Source organism: Tachyglossus aculeatus, chromosome X1 (genome assembly GCF_015852505.1).
Source record: "Tachyglossus aculeatus isolate mTacAcu1 chromosome X1, mTacAcu1.pri, whole genome shotgun sequence".
In the NCBI taxonomy this organism is placed as follows: Eukaryota; Metazoa; Chordata; class Mammalia; order Monotremata; family Tachyglossidae; genus Tachyglossus; species Tachyglossus aculeatus.
In genome coordinates, this window is record NC_052101.1 from 10313622 (window position 1) to 10331916 (window position 18295).

Genomic DNA, 18295 nt, shown 5'->3' on the forward strand with positions numbered 1-18295 from the left:
TCTTTTCTTTCAAGATAGGTGGCATTGCACAAGCTATATTACACTTTTTTCAGTTTAATTTTTTTTTTAATTTTTATTTTTTTTGGCCCAAACAGTTACTGTTCATTTTAATAGGCCACTTTAGTATTAATACATGTGTAGTAGGGTTGGAACTGAAAATCAGCTAGAGATAGTACATTTTTACATGATTGGGAAAATTACACTTCTGCATTGTAAAAACATGTATTTGAACAATTTACCTACATTAATCAAAAAAGTACAGCATATTTAATAATTTTACAAATTTTTCATAAAAAATATATCTCTGTACAAAAAAGTTCTTTTGCACCTTCTTCATGTCAGCAGCATGGAGTGAAATGTCAGGATGGATTTCTGGAAGTGAAAATGGTATTGACTTGATGATAATGCCAGTGCTCCTTCCCCCCCTCCCCCTTCTTTTATAATAGGTTTTTGTTTACAAAATATTTTACAGGAGAAAAAAAATTATTGCAGCTAGCCTGGAGAAAGGCAAGATGTGTGATAGAAGCAGCAGTTTTAAACAGCTTTGAAGCACATAACCTGTTTTTAGCATGTATTTTTTCCCCCCTCAAATGGTTCCGGTCAATCTTAGGGAAGAATCTTCCAAGGATACTTCAACAAACAAATATTGTTCCTGACTGCCATTTCAGGACCACTTAAAGATTCTCTCAGGAAAGTTGAGTTCTGCACACACCTTACAAAATAACCATCAGTGGAATTCTCACCAGATAAATACAACAGAAACATGGAAAATAATCTGTGTTTCACACTCAACATGCATGAAATTGACAAAACAAGAGAAAATTGACATTTAATGGCACACCACTAGCCAAGCAAATGACTTATTTTGACACTGTTGGGGTTTTATTTTGTTGTTGTTTTTAATGGATCTCTAGCTATTTCATTTCTCTTTAATACCGGGAAAGTTGGGGGAGATAATCCAGACTCTGAAGTTGGCATTTTCCCAAGTGTTTCAATGACTCCAGTTTGGATAACTCACATCACTGGCATCATTGCCATGAAATGTTCGTCAACCCGTTCCAATTTTTGAGATAACCCAAATCAGGAGCTGTGACTGGTGCTCTGTGTCTAATGCGCTTGAACCCCTGAATTCAGGGGACCGTTTCCAGGATGCATTTCGGCTGGTGAAACACTTTTATACAGAAACTCAGGAAGGAGAACTGGTGAAAACTATTCAGATAAAACTGAATTTCCATTTGGGTTAAACAACATTGCTACCGGTAAAAGTCAAAGAGAGAACAAAGAGTCAGTTTTAGTCCCTAGAACACAGTTTGCACATTAATAAGAGCAGAACCACTTGTTGCCTCAGAATGAGACATGAACTAATGATTTTGCAGTAAAATGCATTCCTTCCATAAATTAATCAACTATTACCGGGACACATGTTCCGGCATTGCCGGCAATCCCGTTGCCCGCTAAGGTTCTGGCAATCGATAGTCTAACAAAGTGATACTCATTTTTATTCTGAAGATGAGGAGCCATTACAAACTGAGAGTAGAGGGGTTTCATGAGGTAAAATATTAATTAAAATATTTAAGGTCATAAAATACTCATCTGACTCTTCCACATCTAGGTTTTCTCCTTTTCGATTTCATAAAATGCATTGTTTATAGTTCCTCGATTATTAGCTACACTCCTCCAACATGTACTTAAAATGACCATCTGCAACAAACTGCGTGGCTACAAAGCATAAAGCGAGGATGCAGTTTTAAAAGAAAATGTGTCGGGTAAGAAAAGACGTTTCTCATTGTTTAAGAAGTTTAGTGGGTTGGTTTGTATAGACTATTTCTATGGATTCATATGTGCTACTGCTCTGTATTTTCATTCAATTCAACGTAGGAGAGTGATGCCACATCTAAAGAAAGAATGGAAATAATGCAAAAGGGAAGACTGTATTGTGAGCTTAAACCCATAGCTTTATGAGCTATCTAAAATAAATTACTATTCACATTTTTACATGGCAAGCAGCACACGCTGCTAACCCCCCCCTGCTGTTAAATAGTATGATACTGACAAGCTATGACTGACACCAGCGCTTTCAAAGAAACATTACTGGAAATGGAGGGATTTTCGTTTTTCCTCTGGCAGAAAGTCTCTACTGATTGATTTTTTTTTAATATAGAAATGCAGATCAGTGGAATCAAACAAAATCATCCCTTCGGTATCACAGTAGATTCAGACCTGCGTAAAAATGGGGGAATATCTTCGGACATGTCAACTGAACTGACCATGGAATGTTTTGCTGGACAGAGTGAGATAGTGAATATTTACAATTATGGGATAGTGTGTATAAACCCTGTATACAGAGTTTGTATTGGTAGCTCAGTCATTCATAACACACTAGTGCAAAAAATTGTGCATCAAAAATTTCACAATACAAGAGCCGACTGGGAAATTTGCCAACGGCTTTAGTTAACGAGCATCTGAGACGAACTGTAAATTTCTGAAACTGAAAAAGAAACAAAACTCAGTGATGTCAGAGGAAAGCATTTGTAGGTGTGTGCAACCTCCAGAAAGGATGTCTTCTCCTTCCGAAAAGCTTTTAATCTTCAGAACTTCCTGTCTGTGGGGATTAAAAAAAAATAATGCTATGGTGCTATTGTGTTGTCACAGTACCCATAGGATATGACCAAACGCCCAAAAGATTGCATTGAAAGGCATCCCAGCCACATACAGATATGAAAGTCTGAGGCATTAAAGTATGACAAATTGTCATGGGTTGGCAGTCTTCCTTTAGTGTGCCTTGATTTCAAGCAGATGCAGCCAGGAATTTCTAATCCACCTTTAGAATGAAGAATTATTCTTGAGTTGCTCTCCAGAAGACTGACACGTTTTACTCGACAGTTTCACTGCATGTATACCAGGAGAAGATGTCCAAGATTACAGCAGCGAAGCCAGGAGAAGAAGGGAGATTGGTATATGGCACCAAAGAAGTTACTGCTTGTCCATCAGAGGTATGGCTATGAATCAGTTATTTTGGGCACTGAAGGCTATACCACTGTACAAACTGTGTTAAGAGTTGTATCAAACCTCACGGCCTTTGCCTCTGTGGGTTTTAAGTTTGTATCATACATGGGATTTTCAAACGATGCTTGTCCATTACTGTTTTCATGTCCCGCGTATCCATTGTACTGGACTTTTGGCCTCGTTCTGAAAAGGAAAGGGTAGGAAAGATTGATCGGCGATGAAAACCGCAATTACAATACCTGAAGAGTGGGTGAGATGGAGATGACAGTATATCAAAGGTATTTTTCACAACACAGCTTCATATTAAATTATTTAATACAGACAACCTACGGTCCAAGTGGAAAGTAGAACTGAATCCTGAAATAGCTCAGTTTTCTGGGAGTCTATTTTTGGGGGACTGAGGTAGGGAAAGAAGTTGAGGAGATGATAAAGGGGGTCAAGGAGAGATTTACCGAGTAACTTTCACTTACCTGTAGTGTTTAGACATCATATGAGGACTGGTTTTGGCATGGAACCTAATCTAATGGTCATTTAATGAATGAGAACAATCCAGGAAGCTGCGTGGCCTAGTGGAAGAGCACGGGTTTAGGAGTAAGAGGACCTGGGTTCTAATCCCAACTTTGCCTCTTGTCTGCTGTGTTACCTTGAGCAAGTCACTTAGCTTTTGTGCCTCAGTTTCCTCATCTGTAAAATGGGGATTGAGACTATGAGCCCCACATGGGACAAGGGACTATGTCCAACCTGATTTGCTTGTATCCACCCCCACGCTTAGTACAGTACTTGGCACATGTTAAGTGCTTAACAAATATCATAATTTTCATTATTATTACTATTAATCTTATAATAATAATAATAATGGTTTTTGTTAAGCGCTTACTATGTGCTAAGCACTGCTGTAAGTGCTGAGCACTGTTCTATTCCCTCCTACTTAGACTTTTAGCTCCATGTGGACAGGAATTGTGTCCAACCTATCTTGTGTCTAACCCAGCACTTAGCATGCAACAAAGTACTTAACAAACAGTACTACTCCACAATACAATCCATCAGTCAACTGTATTTATTGAGCACTTTCTATGTGCAGAGCACTGTACTAAGCCCTTGGAGGAGTACAGTAAAACAGAATTAACAGACATGTTCCCTGACTGAACAAGCTTACAGTCTAGAGGAAGATAACATTTTAGGCTTTAATTAATTTTAGGTATTAATTTAGAAAATTAATAAGGCCTCATTTTCCAGGCATCTATTTCAAACTGTATTAACAAATAATCCCGTACTCCAATTTCCATGGTACATCTGTATGATGCTAATTCTTCTTACTACTACTTCAATCAATTGTATTTATCAAACACTTGTGTGTAGAGCACTGAACTAAGTGCTTTGGAGAAATCAGTATAACAGAGTTAGTAGACAAATTCCCTTCCCATAAGGAGCTTACAGTATAAGTCTGCAGTCTACAACATCAATTGTCTACCGTCTATTTTTTATGTACTTATTAAGCACTTACTGTGTGTGTAGCTCTGGGTAGATATAGAATACGATTGGAGCCAATCTATTCTCTGCTATTCCCCAACTTTCCCTCTTGGTTCCTCCCAAGTCAACCTTCTAGCTGTACCTCGTTCTCACAATGAAGCTGTTCTTCTCGCTAGGAACTGCCTTCCTTTCTAAATATGACAGTCGACAGCTCACCCCACATCCAAAATCCTTGTAAAATCCTACCCTCTCCAACAAGTCTTCATCGATTATTTTTCCAGCAACCCTACATGACATAAATCCATCAACCACCACTAGCAATTATCAATTTATTTACATTTTAGCTCGTATGCCTATATGTTCTCATTCATTTATTTTGACCCCTCTATGTACAGATACTTTTACGTTTTTCTTATCCACTAGAATATGAGTGCTTTGTCGGGAGGGTGCATATTCTTCATTCATTCTGCATTTCCCAAGCACCTACTAAGGAAAACAGCATTAAGTGAGTGCTCAATAAATGCTATTACTGCCACTACTACTACAGTCTTCTAGTTATGTAATATATTGCATATCTTAAAATTTTCCTCCTCATCATCAAATGTGATATTTACTCAGTACTTACTGTGTGTAGTATGTTATACTAAGTAGTATAGTGCTCTGAATAGAATAAACACTCAATAAACACCATTGGTTGGTTGATTGGATGTGATCCCTGTTTTTAAGGACTTTAAAATCGAATATTGTTTTTTCCCCTCTCAGAATTATAGGAAGCATCAAGTAGGGAAACTAGCATGGCAGCAGTTTTCCCTTATTTGTTAATTCCCCCCAGTGTGGGTTAGTACATCCTTCCAGTAAACTATATATCTACTTACGTCGTTAAATTAGGGCTTCCAAGTGGGAATGGAAAAGTTGCCCATTTTGCCAAATACCTTGCGTTCCTTTCTTCACTTTTAATTTTGGAGTCTCCTTAGAAACTATTAAGTTAAAACAAGCTCATTGGTGTTTTGTCCGTGAACATTTTCTGGGATTTCCAAAAGCTTTGTAATACTTTCCTTAATGGCCACGATCATTCTACAGTGTTTGACCCTAGCTCCAGGAACTGTATTCCATACTCAGATTGGTAGTACATTCCAACTTTCTGATGGAGCAGATTTTTTCATTACATGAACATGTCGGCAGTATTTACTACTGTGTGAACTTAAAGGCCTACAAGAGCAAATTGTCTTGAAGATTTCCTCCAAGATATCTACCGTATCGATTAAGAGATAATTGTAACATTTATAAATGTTAGCTCAAAGTGTCATTGGGGTGAAGATTGTATTTTAGGGACAAAAACATAGCCCAACAAAACATCAGTTTAAGACTGTGAGCCCATCTTCTAGACTGTGAGCCCGTTGTCTCCAAGACTGTGAGCCCATTGTTGGGTAGGGACCTTCTTTATATGTTGCCGTCTTGCACTTCCCAAGAGCTTAGTACAGTGCTCTGCACACAGTAAGAGCTCAATAAATACGATTGAATGAATATTACTTTCTACATTACTTGATCATCATCATCAACGGCATTTATTGAGCGCTTACTGTGTGCAGAGCAGCATTTAGATCACTTGCAAAAGTACAGTACAAGCTTGTAGTCTAGAAGGTGAGACAGATATCAATGTAAATAATTAATAATCTAGAATCATATGATTATGATTCATACATATGAATATCATATTATATAGTCATGTACTTGATGTACATAGCATCTAGTGCCTATGTCATGCTGTTTCCACTACATCAGGGAATCAAGCAATGATATCTACTGAGTACCACACACAATAAACACTCAGAAAATTATATTCGTTGATTAATCACAAGGAGTGAGTGCAACAGTATGGGGGACAATGGACCAGGGGAGTTGGAATAGCTGGAAGGTGCTGGATAATAATGATAATGATAATAATGATGATGATGATGACGATGATGATAATAATAATAATAATAATAATAATAATAATAATAATAATAATAATAGTAATAATAGTGTTTGCACTGTCCGAAGCACTGGAGTAGACACAAGATAATCAGGTCCCACATAGGGCTCTCGTTCTAAGTAGAAGAAAGAATTCCCATTTTGCAGATGAAGCAACTGAGGCCTAGAAAAGTGAAGTGACTTGTCCAAGGTCACACAACAGGTAAGTGGTGGAAGCAAGATTATAACTCAGGTCCTCTAACTCCCAGGCTCCTACTCTTATCGCTATTTAGCAACCCCACAGTCTTGTTAGAGTTGGCCAAGTGTGTCCTGGGAAGATCCTGGTGTGTGCCAGTGATCACCGCTGAAACTTCTCAGTCACCTATGAGGACAGTGGATTTGATCAGCTGGGAAGAGAGCCCATTGTTGGGTAGGGACCGTCTCTCTATGTTGCTGACTTGTACTTCCCAAGCACTTAATAGAGTGCTCTGCACACAGTAAGCGCTCAATAAATACAACTGAACGAACAAATGTACAAACGAACTCTACTAGCATAGCAATTCTGTCATCCCTAATTCACTCTGGAAGCATAGTGCAAGCCTGGCTCCTGGCTGGAAATGAGAACGTTGAAGTATCTATTATACTAATATCTGTCCCCTCCAACCAGACTGTAACTTCGATGAGGGCAGAGAACAGGTCTAAGGACTCTTTTGTATTCATTCAATCATATTTATAGAGCACTTACTATTTGTAAATCACTATGTGTGAACTCATTCGCTCCCAAAGCTTCAACTATCATCTCTACATGGATGACACCAAATCTACATCTCCTTCCCTGTTCTCTCTCCCTCCCTCCAGGCTCTCAGCTCCTCCTGCCTTCAGGACATCTCTACTTGGATGTCCTCCTGCCACCTCAAATTCAACATGTCCAAGACAGAGCTCCTTATCTTCACTCCCAAACCCTGTCCTCTCCCTGACTTTTGCATCAGTGGACGGCACAACCATCCTTCCCATCTCACAAGTCTGCAACCTTGGTGTCATCTTTGACTCCACTCTCTCATTCTCCCACATATCCAGTCTGTCACCAAAACCTGCCAGTCTCACCTTCACAACATTGCCAGGATCCGCTCTTTCCTCTCCATCCAAACTGCTACCAGATTAGTGCAATCACTCATCCTATCCTGACTGGATTACTGCATCAGCCTCCTTTCTGATCTCCCAACCTCCTGTCTCTCCCCACTTCAGTCTCTACTTCACTTTGCCGTCTGGATTATCTTCCTACAGAAATGCTCTGGGCATGTCAACCCCCCACCCTCAAAAATCTCCAGTGGTTGCCCATCAACCTTCAAATCAAGCCAAAACTCCTCACTCTTGGCTTCAAGGCTCTCCATCACCTCGGCCCTTCCTACCTCACCTCCCTTCTCTCCTTCTCTAGTCCAGCCCGCACCTTCTGCTCCTCTGCCACCGCTAACCTCCTCACTGGGCCTTGTTCTCACCTGTCCCTCCATTGACCCCTGGCCCACATCCTACCTCTGGTCCGGAATGCCCTCCCTCTTCAAATCCACCAATCATACCTCCCCACTTCAAAGCCCTGCTCCAAGGGGCCTTCCCATAATGGCCTTCCCAGAATACATCCCCCTTTTCCTCAGCTACCCCTCCCCATCACCCCGACTCCCTCCCTTAGCTCTATACCTCTCCCCACTCCACAGCAGTTTTGTTTATATGTACCCATCTATAATTCTATTTATTTATATTAATGACTGTTTACTTGTTTTGATGGGTATATATCTATAATTCCATTTATTTATATTGATGCTATTTATGTCCATTTACTTGCTTTGATGTCTGTTTCCCCCCTTCTAGACTGTAAGCCCACTGTGGGCAGAGATTGTCTCTCCTTATTGCTGAATTGTACTAACCAAGATCTTAGTACAGTGCTCTGCACCCAGTAAGTGCTCAATAAATACAATTGAATGAATGAATGAACTGGACTAACCACTTGGGAGTGTACACTATAACAATAAACAGACACATTCCTTGACCATGATGAGCTTACAGTCTAGAGGGGGAGACAGACATTAATATACTCTCCCACGTGAGAGTGCTCAGAACACAGTGGTATTCAGTAAATACCACTGATAGATTGAAATAGAAGGAGACATCATGATACATGCTCTTCTAGAACTACTAGTAGTAACAATGCTGTACCCAGAGAAGGAACTCAGTAACTGTGATAACAGGGCTAGGATATGGCAGTGGTTGGTTTAGTGAATCATTTAATGGTTTACATAGTGTGTACTCTGCCACCATACACTCAGCTCTGAATAATCTTTTGCCTTAATCGCCCTAAAGTACCTGCTAAAAGACCTTTTATAGATGAGGCACAGAAGAATAATTCACTGCTAATTAACCAGTAGCAGTCTGATGGAAGCTCAATGTGGTATAATGGCGATTTAAGGATTGTCTCAATCTGCCCATTTTGTGTGTGGAGAACACATGAGACTTACAACACACCAGCCCTTTTTGACATTTCCTCTATGTCCCTCTTGAAATCACATTACAGAGAGTCAACAGACCAAGGCAACAGACTGAAAGTAAAATTGCCAGGAGTATTTTCCCAGCACATCTGGGCTTTTCTGGATCCTTTCCACATGGTGTACAACTGGTTGCTTTTAAGGATACACCTGTTTAGTTTCTTGTTCTTGGCACATCTCTTTCCAAGAGATGAAGGCAGGATATGTTTGACGCAAAAGAAATTTTTAAAAAGCACAGCGATATGTATCAGTAAACTGGCCAGCTAAGGAAATCTCAGCATTCCCAAGGGAAAAGCATTTAGATAGGCCAAGGTAAAGTGGAAAGGTGTGAATACATGCCATTTATTCAGTTACCTGTGTTTGTAGAGGTAAAATGCAAACCCTGATAATATTAGAGCAAAAAATGGAACTAGAATGGCAGCTGCAACCGAACCGCTGTTTGTGCCGTGATGATGGTTGGAAGAGTCTGAATCTGTACTTAGCGGACCTGAAACAAAGAAAACAGAATATTTTTTCCCAGGGAAAAAAACTCAACTTTTAACATGATTATATCATTGATAGTGATAATAATTATGGTATTTTTAAGTGCTTACTATGTGCCAGGCACTGTACTAAGCACAGGAACACAAGCTGTAACTGTATTAAGTGCTATCCATTCATTCATTAAATTCATTCAGTCGTATTTATTGAGCGCTTATTGTGTGCAGAGCACTATATACTAAGCACTTGGAAAGTATAATTTGGCAACAAATAGAGACAATTCCTACCCAACAACTGACTCACAGTGTAGAAGGGGGAGAAAGACAGCAAAATAAAATTAGTAAACAGGCAGCAATTGCATCAATATAAATAAATAGAATTATAGATCTATATGCATCATTAATAAAATAGAATAATAAATATGGATATATGCACACAAGTCCTGTGGAGCAGGGATGGGGGTAGAGCAGAGGGGGGGAATAGGGGCAATGGGGAGGGGGAGCAGAGGAAAAGGGGGGCTCAGTCTGGGAAGGCCTCCTGGAAAAGGTGAGCTTTCAGGAGGGCTTTGAAGGGATGAAGAGAGCCAGTTTGACGGATGTGTGGAAGGAGGGCATTCCAGGCCAGAGGCAGGACGTGGGCCGGGGTCGATGGTGGGACAGGTGAGAACGAGGCCCAGTGTGCCAAGCACGTGTTTAGTGCTGGGATAGAAACGAGTTAGTTTAGACATCAAAAATCTCCAGTGGTTGCCTATCAACCTTCGCATCAAGCCAAAACTCCTCACTCTTGGCATCAAGGCTGTCCATCCTACCTCACCTCCCTTCTCTCCTTCTCCAGCCCAGTCCGCACCTTCCGCTCCTCTGCCGCCGCTAACCTCCTCACCGTACCTCATTCTTGCCTGTCCCGCCGTCAACCCCCGGCCCACGTCCTCCCCCTGGCCTGGAATGCCGTCCCTCCACACATCTGCCAAGCTAGCTCTCTTCCTCCTTTCAAAGCCCTCCTGAAAGCTCACCTTCTCCAGGTGGCCTTCCCAGACTGAGCCCCAGCTTTTTACCTCCCCCCCTCCTCCTCCCTTCCCCATCGCCTCCCCATCCCAAGCCCTTCCCCTCCCCACAGCACTTGTGTATATTTTTACATATTTATTACTGTATTCATTTTATTAATGATGTGTATATAGCTATCATTCTATTTATTCTGATGATATTGACACCTGTCTACTTGCTTTGTTTTGTTGTCTGTCGCCCCTCTCTAGACTGTGAGCCCATTGTTGGGTAGGGACCGTCTCTATATGTTGCCGATTTGTACTTCCCAAGCACTTAGTACAGTGCTCTGCACAGAGTACGTGCTCAATAAATATGATTGAATGAATGAATGAATGAGAATGGGCCTCACCGTCTAATAGAGAGGGAGAATGGGTATTCTTTCACCACATTACTGATGAAAAAAATAAGGGAGAGAGGAACTAAATGGATTACCCAAGGTATTAAACAAACGGAGAAGCTAGGACTAGACTCATTCCAGGTAAATTAACTTCACAATTCGAAAAAGTATGGATAGGGAGAGTTCGTTCATTCATTCAATCAGTTGTATTTATTGACTGCTTACTGTAAGGAAAACACTGTACTGAGCGGTTGGGAGAGTACCAAAGCATTTGGAAGAGTAGGTTGATTTACAGCTATTTAAATGAAGATCAGTATGTCAACAACAGGAAAAGAATTCTATTCTCGAGTTAATTTTCAAATATTTTGGAAAACAATATGTGGTTGGGATGATCACCAGTCATTTACATTACTGAAAAAGCGTGCGTTTCTAGCATGGTGGATTTGCCCCCTACAGTGTAAGTAGAAGGGTCACATTACTTCTCATATTATATAACCACTTTGCAATTGTGTCTGTTCCTCTATTCTCAAGCAACACAACACATCATACAGTGAAGAGATGAAAAGACTAGCACTTTTATGTTTTCTAAAACAATGCCACATCATTTACCTCATTATATCCTAACATGTGTGTGAGACTCAGAGAGGCATGTACTATCTTTCCCAGATCAATTTCCTCTTCTGTGAAGCAGGAATAATAAACGGCATGCTTAGGATCACAGAGAACTAGAACTAAAACTAGGTTACCCGGTTCCAGATCCAATCAATCAGTAAATCATATTTATTGAGCATTTACTTTGTGCACACCACTACTAAAAACTTGGGAAAGTAAAATATATCAGAGTTGGTAGACACTTTTCCTTCTCCCCAGGAGCTTACAGTGAAAAGGACTCTTTCTACCCTAGGGTCTTTCGACTTAATTTCATTAATCGATCTATCAATCAATCAATCAATCTTACTTATTGCATATATACTATGTTCAGAGCACTGTACTAAGCACTTGGGAGTGTACAATAGGCGTGTTCAGTTTTCCAACTCTAAAATGGAAAACGTTATGAATACATAAAATAATGAAAACAATATTTTAGCTGCTTATGTCACTATTCTAGAGTGCATCATTGTCAAAACCTCAGGTATTATATTTCTCCAGAATTTTTGCAAACAGCATCTTCCCTGTGCCGTTGTACTCTGAGCCTGTCTTTATGAAGCAAATAGGTGTGAAGCCATTTCTACCTTGGCAGAAAGCAAATATGTGAAACAACGGGATTTTACAAAAGTTATCATAAAGTAACTAAAATGAAAAGAATAGAATACAGTCATGCAGGTTACCAAGTCAATTAAGTTACTCTTGCTCCATATTGACCAAAATTCTCGGATAATTTTGGTATGATGTTCAATAGCTTAGTACAGTGCTCTGCACACAGTAAGTGCTCAATACGACTGAATGAATGAATGAATAGGATAATTTAGTGTTCCAAAAATATGAGGAAAAGAGATATTATAATTATACTACAACAGCATTCTGAAAATGATTAATTTATGTTCATAGTAAAAAGTTTTTTTAATGTGGAAAAAGAAGGCAATCTGGTGGAAAGGAAGATCGGTCCCTACACAAGCTTGCTTATGCATCCCATTGCAATACTCAGAGTAAAGGCCAGAAGCAGCATGGGCTAGTGGAAAGAGCATGGGCCTGGGTTCTAATCCCCACTCTTCTAATCCCCAATCCACCATTTGCCTGCCGTGTGACCTTGAGCAAGTCACTTGACATCTTTAAGAGCTCTGCACACAATAAGCGCTCAATAAATACAATTGATTGATCTTTATGCCTCAGTTTTGCCAACTGGGGATTCAGTACGTTTGAGCCCCATTGTGGACCCTGGACTTTTTTGGGACAGAGACAGTGTTTGGGCCACAGCAAACACTTAAATACCACAATGAATTATTCACTATTGCACAGAAATTGTGTAAACCGGTGCTTGAAATATCACGTGAGGTTGAGAGTTGATGCCTGGAATTACATAGTCTTCCATCCTGCATCCTCACATTGTTGATGCGTCAGCAGGGAAAACAGGGACTCAGTGATAGGGAAGACGAGAAGGACATAGAAATAGGACATCAGCATCTAGTTAGCATCATTCGATTACTGACAAAGATGACTATCTTTGTTGCTGATGTTCTCTCAGGTACTAATCCCATCCCTTCATTCCCATAGCCCTTATGAACATTCCTTTAATAATAATAATAATAATAATAATAATAATAATAATAATAATGGCATTTGTTAAGCGCTTACTATGTGCAAAGCACTGTTCTAAGCGCTGGGGAGGGGAATACAAGGTGATCAAGTTGTCCCACGTGGGGCTCACAGTCTTAATCCCCATTTTACAGATGAGGGAACTGAGGCGCAGAGAAGTTAAGTGACTTGCCCAAGGTCACACAGCAGATATGTAGCAGAGCCGGGATTCAAACCCATGACCTCTGACTCCAAAGCCCGTGCTCTTTCCACTGAGCCATGCTGCTTCTCTTTAGACTTCTTTAGACTTTCTTTAGACTTAGTTGCTTCCCTACCTATACTCTCCCAAACACTTAGTACAGTGCTCTGCACACAATAAGCTCTCAATAAATACATCTGATTGAATGATTAATTTATTTTAATGCCTGTCTCCTCTGCTAGCTTGTAAGCTCCTGTAGGGCACGGGTCATGCCTGCTAACGCTTTTATACTCTCCCAAGTGCTTAGAACAGTGCTCTGTGCACAGTAAGAACTAAATCAATGCCTTTGATGAATTGATTGATACTTTTGTTCCCCATTGATGGATATTATAGAGATGGGGGTTTGAACCCATGTTGTAATCTACTTGCTACTTTGAGGTTTTTGAGAGGTGTTGCGTTAAATCATTCCACTCTTACAATGACACAACTTTAAACTCCATCACATGTCGGTGAGTTTTAATTTCTTCAAACATACAAGTAGATAATAAATGTTAGGCTGTACAGGAAGCGATCTTTAGTATTATTTGTTCTCTCAGAAGTTTGGAAAGGCTATTTAATATTTTAATGACATCATCAACGTTCATTATCGCCTACATATTGTGCTGCTATTCTTCTGAGAATAATCTGGGTTCATCTAACTAGGCGCTTGGAGTCACAGGCCAGTTCTTGATGATGAACACTGAAGAAATTACTAAATAATTTGCTCTGTTTGCAAGATTTATGGTTGTAATCCAAACAGACATGTGCTTTCTCATTTAGGTTATGGCCATGGCCATCTGCTACATCACATCTAAAGACTAAGTTAATACTTAATACAGTGTTGGAAATGCACCTTACCTTGTCTTTCGAGCTTGAATTTTCCAAAATCTTTCCCGTGGATATCACCTTGGAAAGTGAACCCCCCTCTCTCAAGCCCTGATGATACCTAAAATTTGGGAAGTACAAGAAGAGTAAATTGGATTAAAAACATGGATAATAATAAGTAGGGCCTTGTGTGGTGCTGTAAGATTCTGACTGAAATTTCATATTAGCCCATGCAAATCGTCTCACCTCAAATACGGATTTTCAGTAAGATCACCTAGGAAAATATTGCATGAGGATGATTCAGCATAATTACCCACAGGCTAACTTAACTTAATTTAATTTAATTTAATTAATTTAATATTATTATTAATAATAATAATGATTATGACATTTCTCAGGTTCTTACTATGTGCCAGACACTGTACTAAGCGCTGGCATGTATACAAGCAAATTGGGGCGGACACAGTCCCTTGTCCCACGTGGGGCCCACAGTCTCAATCCCCATTTTATAGACAAGGTAACTGAAGCATAGAGAAGTAAAGTGTCTTGCCCAAGGTCACTCGGTAGAGTCGGATTTGAACCCATGTCCTTCTGACTCTTAAGCCTGTGCTCTATCCCACTAAGCCATGCTTCTCTTCTTTTTAAAATGTACAGAATTTGAGTCACCTCTTGGGATGGCGGTGGCAGTGGCCATAGTGATCAATCAAGGGGATTACTTGAAAGCTTGGGAGAGTACAATACATCAGAAGTCGTACACATATTCCCTGCCCACAAATATCTTACAGTCTAGAGGGGCTGTATTGGTTGTCTTTGGAATGACCTTTCCCTAGTTTCCAGGGAAGACAACCCTGACAAAATGGCCCCACTGTTTCTAGGACCAAACTTCATCAGGAGTCAGAAGGTCATGGGCGCTAAACTCGGCTCTGCCACTTATCTGTTGTGTGACCTTGGGCAAGTCACTTTACTTCTCTGGGCCTCAGTTACCTCATCTGTAAAATGGGGACTGAGGGCCATATGTGACACAGGGGCTGTGACCAACCCAATTTGTTTGTATAATAATGATGGCATTTATTAGGCGCTTACTATGTGCAAAGCACTGTTCTAAGCACTGGGGAGGTTACAAGGTGAACAGGTTGTCCCATGGGGAGCTCACAGTCTCAATCCCCATTTTACAGACTTGGTAACTCAGGCGCAGAGAAGTTAAATGACTTGCCCAAAGTCACACAGCTGACAAGTGGTGGAGAAGGAATTTGAACTCATGACTTCTGACTCCAAAGCCCATGCTCTTTCCACTCAGCCATGCTGTTTCTCACAGTGCCTGGCATATAATAAACACTTAACAATTACCTCAATTATTATTATCATTATTATTTCAGAACTCATGGACCAGTGATTTCTCTTGTACCTGGTATTTCTAATATCATGAGGGGACCCAGTAATGCCAACCCACCTATCTGTCAGCCATTGCTCCTGTCACCTTAAATGGAAAACTTTTCCACCCTCTGAATCTTTAGGGAGCACTTCTCCGGGCCTTCTCTCACTCCATCATTTACTTCCTAATATTGAATTACCAGTATGAGATGATAATTGTCCAGGTTGGTTGGACCATGGTATTAGATATTGGCAAAACTAGGCATTTTTTTTTTTCTATTCCATCTTGATGGTGCCAAAACTTGATGGTCCTTATTGGCATCTGAGCTGAGCAATAAGGCAATAATTTAGAGAATAGGTGGTAACGATTCCTGAACTGTACCTAAAAGGTCAGGGCCCAATATCACTGTAATTTGCATCACTTTGCATTTACTCACACTGGAATCCATCTGCCATCCAGCTAGCATTTTTTTCACATCTCCAGAATCCACCCCTTCGTCTCCATCAAAACTGCCAAAACACTGATTCAAGCATTTGTAATATTCTATCTTAACTACTGCATCCTCCTCCTTGCCGGCTTTCTTGTCTCCAGACCCTCTCCTCTCCCATTCACTGGAGAAGCAGCGTGGCTCAGTGGAAAGAGCCCGGGCTTTGGAGTCAGAGGTCATGGGTTCAAATCCCAGCTCCGCCACTTGTCAGCTGTGTAACTTTGGGCAAGTCACTTCACTTCTCTGGGCCTCAGTTCCCTCATTTGGAAAAAGGGGATGAATTCAGTGAGCCCCCCGTGGGCCAACCTGATCACCTTGTTAACCTCCCTAGCACTTAGAACAGTGCTTTGCACATAGTAAGTGCTTAATAAATGCTATCATTATTATTATTATTATTATTCATACTTCATTTCACTGCCCAGATCATTTTTCCAAAACACAGTCACGTCCCCTCACTCCTCAAAACCCTCCAGTAATTACCCAAGCAGAAATTCCTGACCATCAGCTTCAAGACACTCAATCATCTCTCTCCCCACTACTTATCCTCACTTCTCTCCCACTGTACCATAGTTTGTATATTTTGTTTCTCTCAAGCCAATTTAGTCACTGTACTATATTCTTGTCTCTCACTCTACCTCTCTCCTCCCTACTTCTCATACCTTCCCCTCTAACTGGAACTCACTCCTCCTTTACATTTGGCTGGCCCTTGTTCTCCCTAGCTTCAAAGCCTTTATAAAAGTCACATCTCCTCTAGGAGTAACAGTTGTAGTTGTAATCCTCCAGACTGTAAACTCCTTGTGGACAGGGAAAGTGTCTACCAACTCAGTTATATTGTACTCCCCCAAGCACTTAATACAGTGCTCTGTATACAATAAGCACTCAATAAATATAATTATATTATAGAAATTCACAGGAATTATTTATACGAATAAATCAGTCCCTTAATCCACTATAATTTAAGAACAGGGATCAGAAAAATAATGCTTTGACAAAGAAAGAAGTCACATCAGCATTCACAATCAAATCACTGAATGAAATGATTAAAATTTCTAAGACTGTGAGCCCGTCTTCTAGACTGTGAACCCATTGTTGGGTAGGGACTGTCTCAATATGTTGCCGACTTGTAGTTCCCAAGTGTTTAGTACAGTGCTCTGCACACAGAAAGCGCTCAATAAATAGGATTGAATGAATGAATATGGAGACAGTGACATCCAAAAACAAAGTCCCAAATACTATGGTTAACTCCTTGGATGGATTTGGAACAAACCTAACTTCTAAAAAGTTGGTTCCTTAAGTCCAATCGCATATGATCTGGAGCCAAGCTAATTCTACTACTGTCTCAGGAGTCGAACACCTTTTGGAAGGAATAGGGCAAATTTTGTTGAGCCCTCACTTTCCACTAAAATTAATCAATCATATTTACTGAGCACTTATTGTGTGCAGAGCACTGTTCTAAAAGCTTGGGAGAGTACAGTGCCACAAAAGAACAGGCACATTCCCTTCCCACAGAGAGCTTACAATCTAGATGATGAGCAAAACTTTTAGGGAACAGGCCTGACAACAACTAGGAAAAACTGGCATCTTCAGGACCATTTGCTTAACAGGAATGCAATTGAGCAGCACTTCAAGAAGAAACTAAATATCACCGGTGTTCAATTTTAGCGACTTTCATGGATTCATTCCATCAAGTCAGTGGTAAATTATTCACGTGGAATTTGTCAAATTCCACAGGATACAGACCTTTGTGTGTCAAGCAGTTAGTTAACACAGTGATTAAAAAAAAACAGATGGAATTACACTCTTTAAAGGCTTATTAATGTCTGTTTTTGTTGAGCTGTTAGATGGCAACAGAGTAAGCCTTTTTCAGGGATCCATGGTCATGGTATGGGACATCTTGATTTTCAGTTCCCAAAGCATTACAATGACATTTAACATAGTGATGAAACCAGATGGTCATTGAAAATATGAAACTTTCAATACACTCTCCAGATGTGTTGCAGGAACACTCTCCAATGTGCATTATTCTGAATCTCACATTCTGTTTTTCCATGCACAGGAGACCTGTCTTTTAGGGAACAAGCGAACACAGAATATGGCCAGTGGCTTGGCATGAGCTTCTGATCTTCTTCCCTTTGCCCCAAATCTATTCTAGGAATTGATTGATTATGTGGAGCATCGTGGTAAGTACTTGGAGAGTAGAGGAGATTAGACATTCTGTTCTCAAATTTATTACTGTCTAGCGGGGAAGAGAAGCATTAAAATAAATTACAAGTAAGGGCATCTACTAAGTATAAGGATGTGAAACCAATGATGGACTGCTT

General features: G+C 40.3%; 1 protein-coding gene across 1 annotated transcript in view; it reads right to left on the reverse strand.

Moving 5' to 3' along the window:
• Positions 1 to 1399: 1399 nt before the first annotated feature.
• Positions 1400 to 18295, reverse strand: part of CSMD1 (CUB and Sushi multiple domains 1) — a 1252749-nt gene continuing 1235853 nt past the window's right edge. Inside the window, exons 69-71 of the mRNA XM_038771657.1 lie at positions 14149 to 14236; positions 9318 to 9450; positions 1400 to 3189 (exon numbers count right to left, since the gene is read on the reverse strand). Coding sequence (XP_038627585.1) covers positions 3030 to 3189; positions 9318 to 9450; positions 14149 to 14236 — 381 coding nt within the window. The 3' untranslated portion in view covers positions 1400 to 3029. The remainder of the gene's footprint in view (positions 3190 to 9317; positions 9451 to 14148; positions 14237 to 18295) is intronic.